A 15,523-nucleotide genomic window follows, 5' to 3' on the forward strand; every position below is an offset into this window, starting at 1 on the left:
TGAGGAATAAATTTCGTATCTGTGGCTGTTGCGCTGAGCGTACATACGTAGCCTACCCGTCGCCCCAAGCCACAGATACATATCTTATTCCTCAATACAATGATTCCTACTTGTATGAATCTACTGTAGAATATATTTTTTTATGTGACTATATTTGGTATGCATATGTGAATGAGCTATGTAGGAAATAATGACGGAAAGTGTGCATTACTTTATAGATAGCTCTACCCACTGTGTGAGGACGCTATGTATTCCAGTTCCAAAACCTTGTTCCCCCATGAAGCTTCACTTCCTTCCGTTGACCAGTTTTTCCATGACACTTCCTTACAATTAAAATCTCCCATTATCAGAATCTTATCCTTCTCCTCTAGCAATCTCCTTAGGCAATCTAATGTATCTTCCAGCTGCTTGTACAATTCTTCTGTCCATGAATTGTTTTTTGGAGGGACATACATCACTACGATATTTCTGTATCCTCCCCTTTGCAGTCTTATTCCCACACTCAAGACCTCCGCTTCCACTTCACCATAGGTGACACCCTCCACTGTCCATTCTTTTTTTCAACTCCTCCTCCTTGTTTATTTTCTCTATTTCTCATCCATACATTATATTTACCATCCCCTAAGTTAAATGCATCTATACTACCAGTCAATTTGGTTTCCGTAATCCCCATAACATTTGTTTTTTCCTTACTCAGGTAATCTCCTATTTCTAACATTGACGATATTAACCCGTTCACATTAGTATATGCCACCTTCAAGCTGTCTCCTCTTCCCTTCTGTACCACTTCCTTAGGTCCATGTCTATCACTCTCCAGTAAAACTTATTTTTTCTCCTCTTCCGACCTTGCTTCATTCTTTTCATTGGCTTGATTCTTCAATTCTCTTATCATGTTCCTTTCCTCCACACTTCTGTCCTTTCTTACCCAGACTTCTTTGTAGGTCTCTCTTCTTGCTAACTTCCATGATTTTCCCATCACCTCTTCTGCAGCCACTTGAGACCTAAATCTAATTTTTACTGGTCGTTGGGCTCCTTCATACTTTCCAAGCCTGAATACTTCTTCGATCTCCCCTACCAGCTCATGACCTTCCTGAATTGTTTCAATTACTTGCTCCACTGCCTTCCTTTCTTTCTTTTCCCTTGTATGTCTGATCGGCATGTGCTCTTCATTAATGCCCACCACTACTACAGACTTCCTTTTTTCAACCGTGTCCCTCACTATTTCTGGTTTTTCTTTTATCACCTTGATCACCTTTTCAGTTATAGCTTCATCCTTAGCCTTGATTTGCTCCTCCACAATTTTCTTAAAGCTAACATTCTCCTTTTCTTGTTCCTCCTTCCAGACTTATGCGTTTCCTTTAATTCCTTGACTTTAACCTCCGCGTCTTCTGCCTTTTTCTCGTTCAAAGTTACCTGCTTGTGCAGGTCATTGTACGCATTCTTCCAAACATCCTTCTCTGTCTTCAGAACGTCCGCCTCTCTCTCCAGCGTCCCCATTCTATCTCTCATATCCTTCATCTGCCTTTCCAAGTCTATGAGCCTCCTTCTTAATATACTGTCTCTTTTTGCTGCTTGCCTTGTCCTGACCCCTGCGCTCTGAGGTGTAAACAATGCCCACGGGGTCGGCAAGGCCGCCGCCCCCGCCTCCTCCTCGCTCATTTCTCAATGTTGTACACAGTCAACAGCCTTTGTTTCTTCGGGACAGCACGATTGTACCCTAGCACGGCTCCCACCTTAGTAATTCACGTCTTGGATTTAATCCCACGAAGCTGTGATGTGAATTTGGAGCACGTCTTGAGATCAGCTGTGTCAGTCCGCCATGTGTGAGTGAGTGTGTGTGTGTGTGTGTGTGTGTGTGTGTGTCAGAGAGAGAGAGAGAGAGAGAGAGAGAGAGAGAGAGAGAGAGAGAGATGAATTGATTGACCTGCATTTCATTCTCTAGTTGGATAAAACACTGCTTTATTGCTTGCCTAAATCCTTTGATTTTGTCACCGTCATTCTCGTGTTCAGCCATTCACTCTCTGACGTACAGTCTCTGGTTTGGGTACGTAAATCAACCGTTCGCTGAATATTTAAGTTATTTATTCGAAATTCATTATTGATATATGTCTGACTAATATGCGTTCTACAGTTACTATCCAAGGATTAGTATGTCCATATTATTTCCTACAATGTTGTTGATTCATCCCTTTTATGCCTTATGTTAATAGTATATCATATATATCAAAGGCTGTAGAGCTATAAAAAATCATTATGATCAAATCATTTCATGAAGATAAATGAAACTCAGGGAATAATCATGAAATATGTCGAGACAAAAAAATATTGTATAATTCTGTTAACATAAAATATCCGTATAGAACACCCTTGCACCAATGAGATTCTTATGTCTGTTGCGGGAGTACAGTCCATGTCAAAGCAGCGAAAATTATTACGAGTCACCTGGTATAGTTTGACACAAATATGAAGTCTGTTTGGGTGAGGCCCCAGTCTCTACAGCTCTGCCGCATCACACTCAATACATCACTTTCTCATATGTCAACTATTTACTATCTGAAATTGGATATTCAATATTCTGTACACATTAAATACGACTATATAATGCTATGAATGTGTTGCATTTGGCAGTGCTTTGGCCCCGAGCGGACCCTTCCCTAACTACCTTAAAAAAAATCATGTACTTCATACTGTACTCGTCTCTCTCTCTCTCTCTCTCTCTCTCTCTCTCTCTCTCTCTCTCTCTCTCTCTCTCTCTCTCTCTCTGTGGCCAGTGGCACAAATTAAAAGAATGAGACGGCTCGTTCATTTTATCAACGCAATCATCACACCTTCCAAACTCACCTCTATGATGCGTCCGGGAAAACCAGCGGTAGCGTTGATAAGGCTACGTGAGAGGCCGAAATGAAGGGGACGAGACACCGGCGAGGGTTTGACGCCGCCATTTGGCTCACACACCGCAAGCATGAAGGTGTTGCTCTCCCTGCTAGCCCTAGCAACCCTCGCCACCGCCTCCCAAGGTAAGATTGTCCTTCATTCTTTGATCTGCGTCGGTTATGAAGGAAATATAACCTTCTCCCTGCATGCTATTTTCTTCCTCCACCTTGGAGGTGGGAGTCGTGATGCTATGTTGATCGTCTCCATTAATTAATCCCCTCCTCCTAGTACCTACCCATAGCAAAATAGTCCTTTCCTTTCCTTATCTTGCCTCCTTACCTACTGATGGCAAAGCTGTCTTCTTCCCTCCCATTTTTACCTTCCCTTCAGATAACAAGTTCGTCTTCTACCTTTATCCAATCCCCTCTCTCCCTCTCGATGGCAGGACGGTCCTATATCTCTCTCTCCTCTTTTCTCCCTCCTTCCTGATGGTAATACAGTCATCTCGCTTCCTACTCGTCCTCTTTACACTTTACTGAGTTCACTGAGGCGAACATCTGCTTATCGTCCACTACTCTTAGTACATTCTCACCCACCTCCCTGCACTCCTACCCTCGTTAATTAATGACTGAAGATGCCTCGTCACAGAAAAGTGGAAGATTAATCAACCAATAAATAAGGGCATATGTAAGGGTTACGTCGCCTTATCCACCCTACAACGCCGATCACGGAGGTTCTTTCGGGCAAGTCTCTATGCACACCTCCTTCCCATTCCGACAGGATTTATCGCCAAGCTCAAATCACGAATTATGTGAGCCTTCCCTTGGCCTCCTCCAGTTGGGGTTGCCTCCTACAGAAACAACCAGGTGGGCAGTGGCGGCCTTTGGGTAGCGTGTCACATGCCCGCATAGCTGGAGTTGGCATTGACAGACTAGGCAGGTAATAGATTTCGAGTCGGGATCTCATAGTAGTTGCTGGCTTGGCACAGTCATTGAAGCAATATTTCACGATTCTGAGCAAGCATTAATTTCCAAAGGAATCCGCTTCTCCAAGTCATTATTCAGTGTATCGGCAGTGTCATATACTCGTGCTGAGCGAGTCCAAAAACCATGGGCAAAGCTAATCCGTCGTAAGACTTCCTGATGATACCCATCCTTGTTCTGAACTAGGCTACCAAGGTATATGAAATTTTACACGAAAATTCAAAAACCACCAGAACCTGCAGCGACTCTGCAGAGGAATACTGTAGCAACGGCAAAAAACAAGATAAGTGGCCTTAACATTGCCAACAGATTCTGCACAATATCTCTGGTCCACAACTTTGCCAAGTACACAGTCAATACAAGTGTTGAAAAGTGATGTGGCAAGGACACAGCCCTGCCTCACTCACGCGTTCGTTCACGAAAGAGCCGGACACGCCTCATACATACACACTTCACAGCACTTTCAGTCCCAGGATACGGGCCAGTCAATAAACCAGCGGTCCTTGCACGAATCCCAGGGAGTCGTGGGATCTCCTGCGAGTCCCTGGGTTTGATTTTGTACATTTTAAAGACTCATTTATGACAACTGAAAAAAAAGGTATCACTTTGTTCATACAATATTTGTAATCAATTGCCTGCTTTTCATTAGATCAATCAGTTCCTTATTTGTTCATTTTCCATACATGCATCTTATTAAATATTGATTGCAGTGAAAATGACCAAGTCTTGACTAAAGTATGGCGTCTGTGTGTGTGTGTGTGTGTGTGTGTGTGTGTGTGTGTGTGTTTTACGCATTCATGCACACACACACACACACACACACACACACACACACACACACACACACACACACACACACACACTCAATGCGTGTCCGTTTGTCTGTGTAAATGGGCATTCCGTTTTATTAAACAGTATAGGAAGCAGCTCAATGGTAAAGCCAAAGCACACACACACGGCCCGGTAGCTACACACGGCCCGGTAGCTGAGTGGATAGAGCATCGGCCTCACAACCAAAAAGACCGGGGTTCAATTCCCCGGCCGGGTGAAGATAAGTTGGATTTATCTTCTTTCACGTGTAGCCCCTGTTCACCTAGCAATGAGTAGGTACGCGACGTCAGGCAAGGAGTTGTGATCTCGTTGTCGCGGTGTGTTGTGTGTGAGTGGTCTCAGTCCTACCCAAAGATCGGTACTATGAGCTCTGTGCTCTTCCGTAGGGGAACGACTGACTGTCTCGAGAGAGACCCGCAGCAGACCAAGAGGTGAATTACACACACACACACACACTAAATACATTAAATCCATCTAACCACTGCTCCTGCAAAAGAAAACAAAACTGAGTTGCCAGAAGAGAGGGGAAACTTCCGATGGAAAGTTGTCTTGATACTCCCGTCCTGAAAGAGTTCTAGTCTTAAGCTGGAGGAAATACAGACGGAAGAAGGCTGTTTCAAAGATTACCAGCGAAAGAGATAAAGGAATAAAGATGCTGATCGATTCCTGCATAAGGGATTTGGATAGAACGCTGCTTGAGGGGTGGAGGCATGCAGTTAGCAAGTTCAGAAGTGCTGTCATCATAATAATACTCGTAAAAGATAGGAAGAGAGACAACACTGCGACGGAATTTTAAGAGGTAGGAGGCTCACTCAGTAAGAGGAGGAGAGTTCATGAAACGAAGAGCCTTCTCGGCCGTATAGATAAACATTCCCATCAGACGAAAGTAACCTTAAAACCTTTTGAGCCGTGAGTGGATCCGTCGCAGCGCGGGGAAAATAACTGAACAGACGACAACAAAGTAGCAGCGCAGGGAATCTCATTCTCTTTCCCTTTCCACTGTTTACCAGTTGGTGTACATTACCTCAGTAATCTTCATTGCATTTATTGATCAGGTTAGCACATTTCATGGGCTGTAGATCGCGTTTTAGCTGTTTATGGACGGGTCATACCTCTGTGTATGGCTAAATAGTGCCGTTGTCTTGTTTAAATAAGTATATGATAAAATAAGCCGGAAGTCTGTCTCATTTTCCTAATAAAATATTTAAAAGGCGTCTAATGTAACGAGAAATATTTGATGATAATTTACGGTTTCTTTGAACTGACGTGTGTGCTTGATTTTTTTTCTTTTACAGTAAAGGAAGCAGTTCAAGGAAAAAAAAAGAAACAATAATGGAAAAAAGCCCGCTACTCACTGCTCCTACTAAAGAGTCAAGAGGAGTGGCCGAAAGATAGGTCAATTTCGGGAGGAGAGGTGTCCTGATACCCTCCTCTTGAAATAATTCAAGTCGTAGGCAGGAGGAAATACAGATGAAGGAAGATTGTTCCAGAGTGTACCAGCGTGAGGGATGAAAGAGTGAAAATGCTGGTTAACACGTACGTAAAGGATTTGGACTGTAAAGGGATGAGCTTCAGTAAAAAGTCGTGTGCGGCGAGGCCGCGGGAGGGGGGGAGGCATGCACTTAGCAAGTTCAAAAGAGCAGTTAGCGTGAAAATATCGATAGAAGATAGAAGGAGAGGCAACATGGCGGCGGAATTTAAGAGGTAGAAGACTATCAGTAAGAGGAGGAGAGCTGATGAGACGAAGAGCCTTAGACTCCACTCTGTCCAACAGAGCTATGTGAGTGGAGCACCCCCCACACCTGAGATGCACACTCCATACGAGGGCGGACATGGCCCCTGTATATGGATAGCAACTGTGCGGGGGAGAAGAACTGGCGGATACGATACAGAACATCCAACATCGAGGAAGCTGATTGAGTGAGAGATGTGAAGTTTCCAGTTAAGATTTTGAGTTAGGGATAGACCGAGGATATTTAGTGTTGAAGAAGGTGACAGCTGAGTGTTGTTGAAGAATAGGGTATAGGTGTTTGAAAGATCGTGTCGAGTTGATAGGTGGAGAAATTGGGTTTTTGAGGCATTGAAGTACACAAGGTTCCTTCTACCCCAATCGGAAATGATAGCAAGGTCTGAGGTTAAGCGTTCTGCAGCCTCCAGTCTGGAGTCATGTAATTCCTGGTGAGAGGGTCTTCTGTTGAAAGAAGTTGAATAATGCAGAGTGGAGTCGTCAGCGTAGAGTGGATAGGACAGTTTGTTATGGAAAGATCATTGATGAATAACCGGAAGAGAGTGGGTGACAGGACAGAGCCCTGTGGAACACCACTGTTGATAGGTTTAGGGGAAGAACAGTGGCCATCTCCCACATCAGAGATAGAACGCCGGGAAAGGAAACTGGAGATGAAGGAACAGAGAGAGGGATAGTATCTGAAAGAGGGCAGTTTAGAAAGCAAAGAGTTGTGCCAGACTCTATCGAAGGCTTCCGATATGTCTAGCGCAACTCAGAAAGTTTCACCGAAACGGCTAAGGGAAGATGACCAAGAATCAGTTAAGAGTTGATGCTATCAAAGAGTATGATTAGACATAGGGTGTGGCTGGTTTTACGGAACCAGTAATTTGGAAGGCAGTTACTCCTTGCCCCCCCCCCCTTTTTTTTTTAACAAATCATCAGTTTGCATGGTAGCTTCCAAGACCTGCACATTTTTGGGATGGGTATAAAAATTCAGTTGCTTTTCATTATAAAGTATGTTTGATGTGATAGAATATATAAGTTTGTGTGTGATGTCAAGTGACCATATAAGTGTTTAATTAATAGTCCTAATGGTCACACGTAGCATGAATTTAGGGAGCAAACGTTTTTATCAATGATTATTCTCTAGGAGAGAGATATGTTAAAATTCTCGGAATGTTTGGATCAGATGTTGGTAGCCTAAATATTTTGTTTATAGCAGCATCCATTTTTTCCAATTGATCATTTTTATATTTCATTTGAGTGTTTTGAGATCTCATTTGTTGTGCTAATAAATAATAAACTTAATTGACAATCTTAACACTACGACTGTGGGGAAGACTATGAAGAACAGAGGATTTGTGAGAGTTAAAAAGTTAATTAATAAGAAAAATAGGTGAATATAACCTAACCTAATAAAAGTAACCTAACCTAACTTAACTAAAGTAGCCTAAAATAACCTAACCCAAGTATTATTGACAACGCCACTTACACTGGTTTACAAAAAAAAAAAAAAATTGCTCTGAGGCAAGCACGCGAATAGGTGTTTTTTTACTAATTTTGATGCGGTGCATTCAAATTTCTGAACAGTTTTGTTCTATCACTTCTAGCTTTTTTGCTTTCACATATACCATTTTTATTATACTGCACATTAATTAAAAACCTAATGTGTTTAAACTGTTTATTTCATCTACTACAAAGGCATATTACAGAAAAAAAACAGCATTGATAAAGAGCATTAATGGAACTAAATCACTTGGGTAGTACAATTCATACAAATCATAGTACAGCAGACACTCAGAAGTGAGTTTTATGGACGATCTCGTGTACTTTGCCTCCGGGATGTCACGTCGGAGCATTCAGGAGAAGTCCCCCTTCATGCTGGGGTTTCACTTGCCTTGGTAGTTGCTCTCCATCTTATTAATATCTTGGTGGAACCTTTCTCCCTGCTCATCACTCACTGCTCCGAGGTTCGGAGGGAATAAGGTGAGATGGGAGTGGAGAAAGTGAATTTTAAGTGACATTCGGCATCCCATATCCTCATAAGCCTGTAACAGTTTATCGATGCACTCTTGGTAACCTAGTACCCATGTATTACCAAGGAAGCCATGACAGACTGACTTAAATGTTTCCCATGCTCTCAGTTCCTTGAGGGTAAGAAGCTCCTCAAATTCCTTATCCTTCAGCATCTCTCGGATCTGTGTGGATACATAGCTGGCAAATGAGGATCGTCGTGCTTCTTTCCGAGTCCGGCGTGCTTGTGCTCATGCTTTCTTGTTGGCGATGTGGTTGAACTCTGTCCTCTGCCTCTTGTAGCGGTTGAAGGCCCGGCGTCGGCAAGCCACTGCCTGCTTGCACTCGTCAGACCACCATGGCACAGGACGACGTAGAGTATTTCCCGTTGTCTGTGGGATTGTAAATTCTCCCGCCCGGTGAATATGTGCCGTAAAAAAGGTAACTGCATCCTCGATTGTCTCAAAGTCATCAATAGTTATCTCTGTGTGAGTCATGGTCCGAAAAAGCTCCCAGTCTGCCCGATCTAATTTCCAACGCGGTAACCGAGGTGATGGCTGGAAAGTGGAGTGGGAGATGAAGATGGGGTAGTGGTCGCTGCCATGTATACAGATTCTTTGATCTTTCCCACCTGAAGTCCAGATAAGCATTGGGGGAGCTAAGTGAGAGGTCAATAATTGACCGAGTGTCAGTTTGCATATGGTAGTGTGTTGGATGACCGGTGTTCAGCATGCAGAGGTCTAGGTCTTCGATTATAGATGCGACAGTGGCTCCTCTTGGGTTGTTGATGTTATCCTCCCAAAGTGTATGCCGGCTGTTGAAATCCCCAACTATTAAGAAAGGTGAGGGCAACTGGCGTACCAGTGTCAGGAGGTTTTGCCGATTGATTGATATTCTTGGTGGGAAATACAAAGAGCACAGAGTGTAGGTGCGTGTTATATGGTTTGGGCAGCAGCAGCCTGCGATGGAGTGTTAAGGGAGAACGGAGAATGTGCCACGTTATTGGAAACGAAAAGACAGGTGCCTCCTGAAGGAGCTTGTGTGGGGTCTGATGGCGAGTATATGGCACTGTAATTACGTGGGGGAGGATGAGCGTATGCTCCTAACAGTGTCTCTTGGAGACATAGACACTGCGGTTGGGGTTCTTTTAATAGCAGCTGGGGTTCTTCCCAGCTTCCTCGCAACCCTCGGCAGTTCCACTGTATGATCTTCAATATTTTATTTTTTGTATTCACAGCGCCCCAGGAGAGGGACATCCCTGTCTCCACAATGGTTCGTCGAAGGAGGTTTAAACCCAATGCTATTATTTTCCTTTTCGGCCCAATGTCCGATGCGTCCGGCCTGAGAAGGTCTTCTTTTCCACGGCATACTGTTCCTGCCGGTGGCTTACTCACTCTGCCCCCCCCAATCTTCCACCACCTCGACGAAGCGGCAAGGGAGGGAGTCACGGGTGGAGTCTCCGGCACAGACTGTGCGGAGGCGGGGAACACGGGCGCCGGCAGGGCAGCACCGTGACCTTGAGCAGCAGCGGTCACCGGCTGAGGGACAGCCGGAGGCACTTGTATAGGGGTGGCGGCCGCAGCCGGCACCCGGGATTATCCAAGCTACCCAGAAGCGGGCGTTGGAGAAGGCACTTTAGCAGGAGGACTTTCCTCAAGGGACTCCTCACTGTGCGTGCACTTCTGCTGATGGGGCTCACTGCAGCCATCAGCAGGCGTCTGGAGGGATGAGGCAGCCTTTTCAGGCGAAACTGAGGTTGTAGGAGAAACAGACTTTGTGATGTTAGAATAGCGATTGGCATGGCCATTAAGGGCAGCGGGATATTTCATTCCGGGGCTGGACATTTTGGTGAGGGCAAGTTGTTTCGCCTCACCAAAGGACACCCTTTCCTGGTTACGTATATGAAGTACTTCTTTTCAAACCGGAAGCGCTCACATTCCTTTGATGAAGCCACCACAGCGGTAACACCGTACAGGGCCAGGACAGTCGTCATGGTGACATGGGGAGAGCAGGACACTGATACACCCGGAACAGAAGTAAAGGTGCGGAGCTTTGAGTTGTTCTCAGCTGACGATACTTCAACCAGCAAGCTCCCGTCCCCTTGTGGCATGATCTTGGGTTCACGGCCGCAAGCCTTTACCAGAGAACGGTGTACTTAAAAACTGTCGAGGTCGTTTATCGAGCAGTCATCCACAGACTTGACTACTATATATTTATCAAATGAAATAGGCTCATATATACCAGGCATATCTTCTATTTGGGAGACTGGGGAGTTCCCAGGTTTACGCGAACTACACCGTGGACATTTCTGTCGCACGGACTTGTCTTGAGCAGAACCCTCTAGGGCAGTGTTATTCACTAATTTTTGCAAGAGAGCCACTTTGGTTAAACACATTGATTTAGAGAGCCGCAGCTACTGCGCGGCCTAGAGCTAGACGTGTCGCTGATGTTTCCCGTATTAGACACGTATGATTTCGCGCGGCCTAGAACTACGTAGACGTGTCGCTGATCAGTTTTCCCGTAGTAGACACGTATGATTTCTGTACGACTAGGGCAGGGATGTTAGAATGTTATCGCTTACTGTGACTTTGTCTTCCATCTCACCTCATGAAAATATATATCTTTCTTGATAAATTATTAAATTATTTTTCTATGTATTTTTTTTATTAATTAATTTATATATTTTTCGAGAGCCGTGAATTGAGTCATTGCGAGCCGCCAGCGGCTCGCGAGCCGCGCAATGAATACCACTGCTCTAGGGCCTAAGCGGTAGGGACTTTCCAGAAGCGCCACCAGGAGCCGTGTAAGGCTTCAAGGTGGCGACGAGAGAAGACCGTTTAGAAGAATCCGTGGACAGACGGACGTCAGGAAGTGAGGCAGGCCGGGGTAGTGGAGTATTAATACTCATACACTAGGATTTGCTTTTCACTACCCCACACCGCCACCCACCACGGAGCCCAACAAGGGGAGGCTGGATGTTGAGGCTAGACCGCACCCAACAGGCCCAGGGGTAATGGGGAAGTATACGCAGCCACTGCCAAGCGTTTAACGGCGGCCGCGGGACCGTTGCGACCGCCCACCCGACAGTGACCGCTTGACCCTAGCCAACACATGACCAGCCGATTGATTCAGCGGGGCCACACTGAATCACCCGTCTTACCCCAACCTTCCCACTAAAGGAGCACGTTGCCCACCGAGGGGAACTACACCCCGCTCCGCGGAGGACTCAGCTCTCAGATGAGAGGCCACGGGGAGTATACGGGACGCCACGCACGACAAACACGTGGAGACAATAGCCCTGCCCTAGGTGGTAAAAGGGCGGGCGCAGACAACATCACCAGAAGGCCTCCTCTACATACTAGTGATGAGGGGGGAGCACTTGGTCCACGAGGTTGGCGGACATCAAGCCCAATCGAGGTAGGCAAGCTACCACGGTAGGTAATTTTTTTTTTTTTTTTTTTTTTACATTGCAGCCTATTGCGCCGGTAGGCTTCTTCCGGTGGATCCTGATGGTCGGTCCAAGGCTTCTTTCCGGTAGGTCCTGATGGTCGGCCCAGCCCGTTCTGGCGCAGGCGAGTGTTTATAGTGGCACCATCTTGCATTGGCTCATGCTGCCCTCCCAGAGCTCATCTTTGATCCTAGAATCTAGAGTCCGGGTTGATAGGTGGTCTTCTGGACAGCATGTGGGTAGTTTTAAGCCACTCGGCGGCGGCTGAAAAATCCCAGCTTGGTGGCACCGGGCGGGGATTGAACTCGCGTCCTCCTGAACACGAGGCCGTTACTTTGACGACTCAGCCACCGCCGCCAACCCTGCTTCAAGTCCCGTCACCACGACGGGGAGCCAGTGAAGACAAACTGCAATGCATGCAACTATGACTCACAAGGAAAAAGTGTGAAAGATGATGATTTGAAGATAGACATAACGAACTTCTGGAAGGCTATATACCAAAAACAACAAAAAAAATGACATCTGAGAAATTTGGGAAGGAAAACGAAATGACTATGAAAGGGAAATAAAACAAGCTGTAGAAGAGAGAGTTAGAGGTAAACTGGTATTGAAAGGGAATCAAGTCATACCAGTACACCTAGCGGAACATTTTGGTGTAGCCCTACAATTAAATAAGAGACATAGCAATAATGTCTTAGGTCCAGACACCCAGACAGGACATAAAAAAAGTTACAAAAATTGAAGGAAGGTACAGCACCAGGTCCAGATGGATTAAAACCAGAAGTATTTAAGTCCATGATTAAAAGTGAAACTTGCATTACTACACTGGGAAACTGTTATATCAAAATACTAGAGAGTGGACACAAAAATGAAAGTTGGAGCACATCAAGAACTACACTGATTTCGAAAAGCAAAAAGCCAACAGCTAAAGACTTTGGACGCATCGCACTTACAAATATTAGTTACAAGATATTTTTGGGTATTATTAAAGAAAAAAAATAGAACAGCACATGAAAGATAATGAGTGAGCCACAAGCTGGATTCACACCATAAAGAAAAATAGTAGACAATTATATGTACTGAAAGAATGCACTGAAAGAAGCTTTAAAAAGAAGAAAACACTTTATGTAATTGCAATAGACTTTCAAAAATCTTTCGACTCAGTTAACAGGGGTAAACCTATTGAACTATGATGAAATACAAAATAGACCAATATGTTATTACAACCATTACAGACATATATACTAATGATAAAGCAAAATTGTATATTAATAATAAATTTCAAGTAGAATTGGAAATAACATCTGCAATAAGGCAAGAAAACAGCAAGAAAACATAGGATACAAAGATGAGCTTCTAATTATTGCAGCATTATTCTTTGCTGATGATGGGCTAGTGCTGGCCCAAAGTCCAGACGAGGCAAAAAGAGCATTTCAAGTACTGAGAGAAATGTCATAACACTGTGGACTTAATATTAACAAAGAAAAGCGCCAAATAATTATATACAACCAAAAAAAGGAAAACCTACCTGACAAGATAGATTGGAAATCTTTAGCCATGCCATCATTCTTATATGCTACAGAAGTATTTTACTATACGAAAAATGACATTCAAACCTTACAGACTCTAGACAATCAAGTATACAGAGCAATCTTAGAATTACCAAGATATACAGCAAGTAGTGCTTTAAGATCAGAACAGGGACCAGCATCCAGTCAGACAAGAGATATCAAGACAAAGATCCTCTTTGTAAAACATATCCTTGAAGATGGGGGAAACACTTTTCTTAGGAACATATTCCTGAAACAATATCACCAAAATGAAATAAATTATATCAAGAAAATTAAACAATACATGAAAGCTCTTGACAGAAATCTGCATAAGATTAGCACCACATCAAAAGGAAAAACTAGTGGAATTAGTGTATGAAATGGACACTGAAAAATTGAAAAAAAGACATTAAGCAGAAAGGAACACCGAGGATATACAAGAAATTCAAAATAAACATCAAATAGATAGACAGGTATGACAACACACTGAAAACCAAAATAATAATTAAAGCAAGAACCGACACACTAGAGCAGGGGTTCCCAACCTGGGGCACATGTACCCCCAGTGGTACATTTGCACTTTTCAGGGGGTACATTGGGTCCGAGAGAATAACCACTACTGTACAATACATGGTGTTGTAATCTGCATTCAAATTGCATAATGTCATGTTATTTTTTGTTTTCAATTTCCTCATTTTACTAAGCAAAACTGTTATTTAAATTATATCATCAGTCTACACATACAGATTTCATTATAAAATAATACCAAAATATTACAATTTCATCGTTTTTTTATCCTAAATTTTTAGGGGTACACGGGAACCTATAAAGATACCCAAGGGGTACAGAGGAACAAAAAGGTTGGGAACCCCTGCACTAGAGATAAAATGAAGGGAAAGACATAGAGGAAGGAATATCAAATGCTTTTGTGGACATGAATTAGAAATGATGGAACACTTTATTTTGAACTGTGGGAATTATAGTGACATTAGAATGAAATACCCAATCATGCAGCAGCCATATGTGGAAGACGCAAAAAAAATAATGCTGATATTCTCATCTTCGAGACAAGTCAAAAGAAGGAAATTGAAGAAAGAAATAATCTACTCTATGATCTCTGGATGGCAAGAAATTAAATATTTCGGGAAATACAAAACGGCCATACAGTGGTCAACTATCACTTAGAACACAGTATAAACAAACAAGACAAAAAATCAACGATAGAAACGGATAGCCGTTACAAAGGCAAATCTCTGCAGTCTACAGTCAGTCGGCTGCTGCTGCTAATGAACCAATAGATGGTACACATAATGCTACACAAGTAATATTTCTAAAAAATATATATATATATATATATATATATATATATATATATATATATATATATATATATATATATATATATATCGATTAGTATCTCAATAATAAGAAATCACATAATATGCAAATTATACATCACGTTATAGTATAAATTATTTTACTGGCACAAAATTATCAAATAATTTTTGGGAAGTGCAATACTATATCAACGAGAGTAAACGTTTCCAACTTTCTTTTTCCAAGAGACAATCATATCAGAATTATCAATAACTGTTATTTGCTGGAACAATTTATCACAGGAAACAAATTTCCATGACCTCAGCTATAAGGATAATCATGTTCTTGAACTTTAATTTAATCAAGGAATACATATTGCTATCGCAACTTTTTCTTTTTTACATCTTGGCCTATGGTAGGCTTGGTATGGTAGGCTTTTCTTTGGGGGGCCTGGTGGTCGCCCCAAGCCCGTCGTGGCGCAGGCAAGTGTTTATAGTGGCGCCATCTATTACTGGCTCATGCTGCCCCCCGAGCTCATTCTTGATTTCCCTTTGACTGTTCTTCTAGAGTCCGGGCTGATGAATGATCTTAAGGACAGCATGTGGGTAATCTTAGGCCACTCAGCGGTGATTGAAAAATCCCAGGTGGTAGCGGCGGATTAGAACCCACATCATCCACAACGGTGCGAATGCGGGACCGGCACACTAACCACACAAACTTCACAGTGCAGAGATTTTATTAATTTAAACAATAAAATCAGCAATTTGGGAGGCGGTGGCTG

The 15,523-nt window shown here is 43.4% G+C and overlaps 1 protein-coding gene across 2 annotated transcripts in view; it reads left to right on the plus strand.

Annotated features, from left to right (window-relative positions):
• Positions 1 to 2,854: 2,854 nt before the first annotated feature.
• LOC126981599 (retinoid-inducible serine carboxypeptidase-like) overlaps positions 2,855 to 15,523 on the plus strand; it is a 38,998-nt gene continuing 26,329 nt past the window's right edge. For both annotated transcript variants that reach the window (XM_050833042.1, XM_050833043.1), the window contains exon 1: positions 2,855 to 3,017. In XM_050833042.1, coding sequence (XP_050688999.1) covers positions 2,963 to 3,017 — 55 coding nt within the window. In that variant the 5' untranslated portion in view covers positions 2,855 to 2,962. The remainder of the gene's footprint in view (positions 3,018 to 15,523) is intronic.

The sequence above is a fragment of the Eriocheir sinensis genome, chromosome 48, assembly GCF_024679095.1.
Source record: "Eriocheir sinensis breed Jianghai 21 chromosome 48, ASM2467909v1, whole genome shotgun sequence".
Classification (NCBI taxonomy): Eukaryota; Metazoa; Arthropoda; class Malacostraca; order Decapoda; family Varunidae; genus Eriocheir; species Eriocheir sinensis.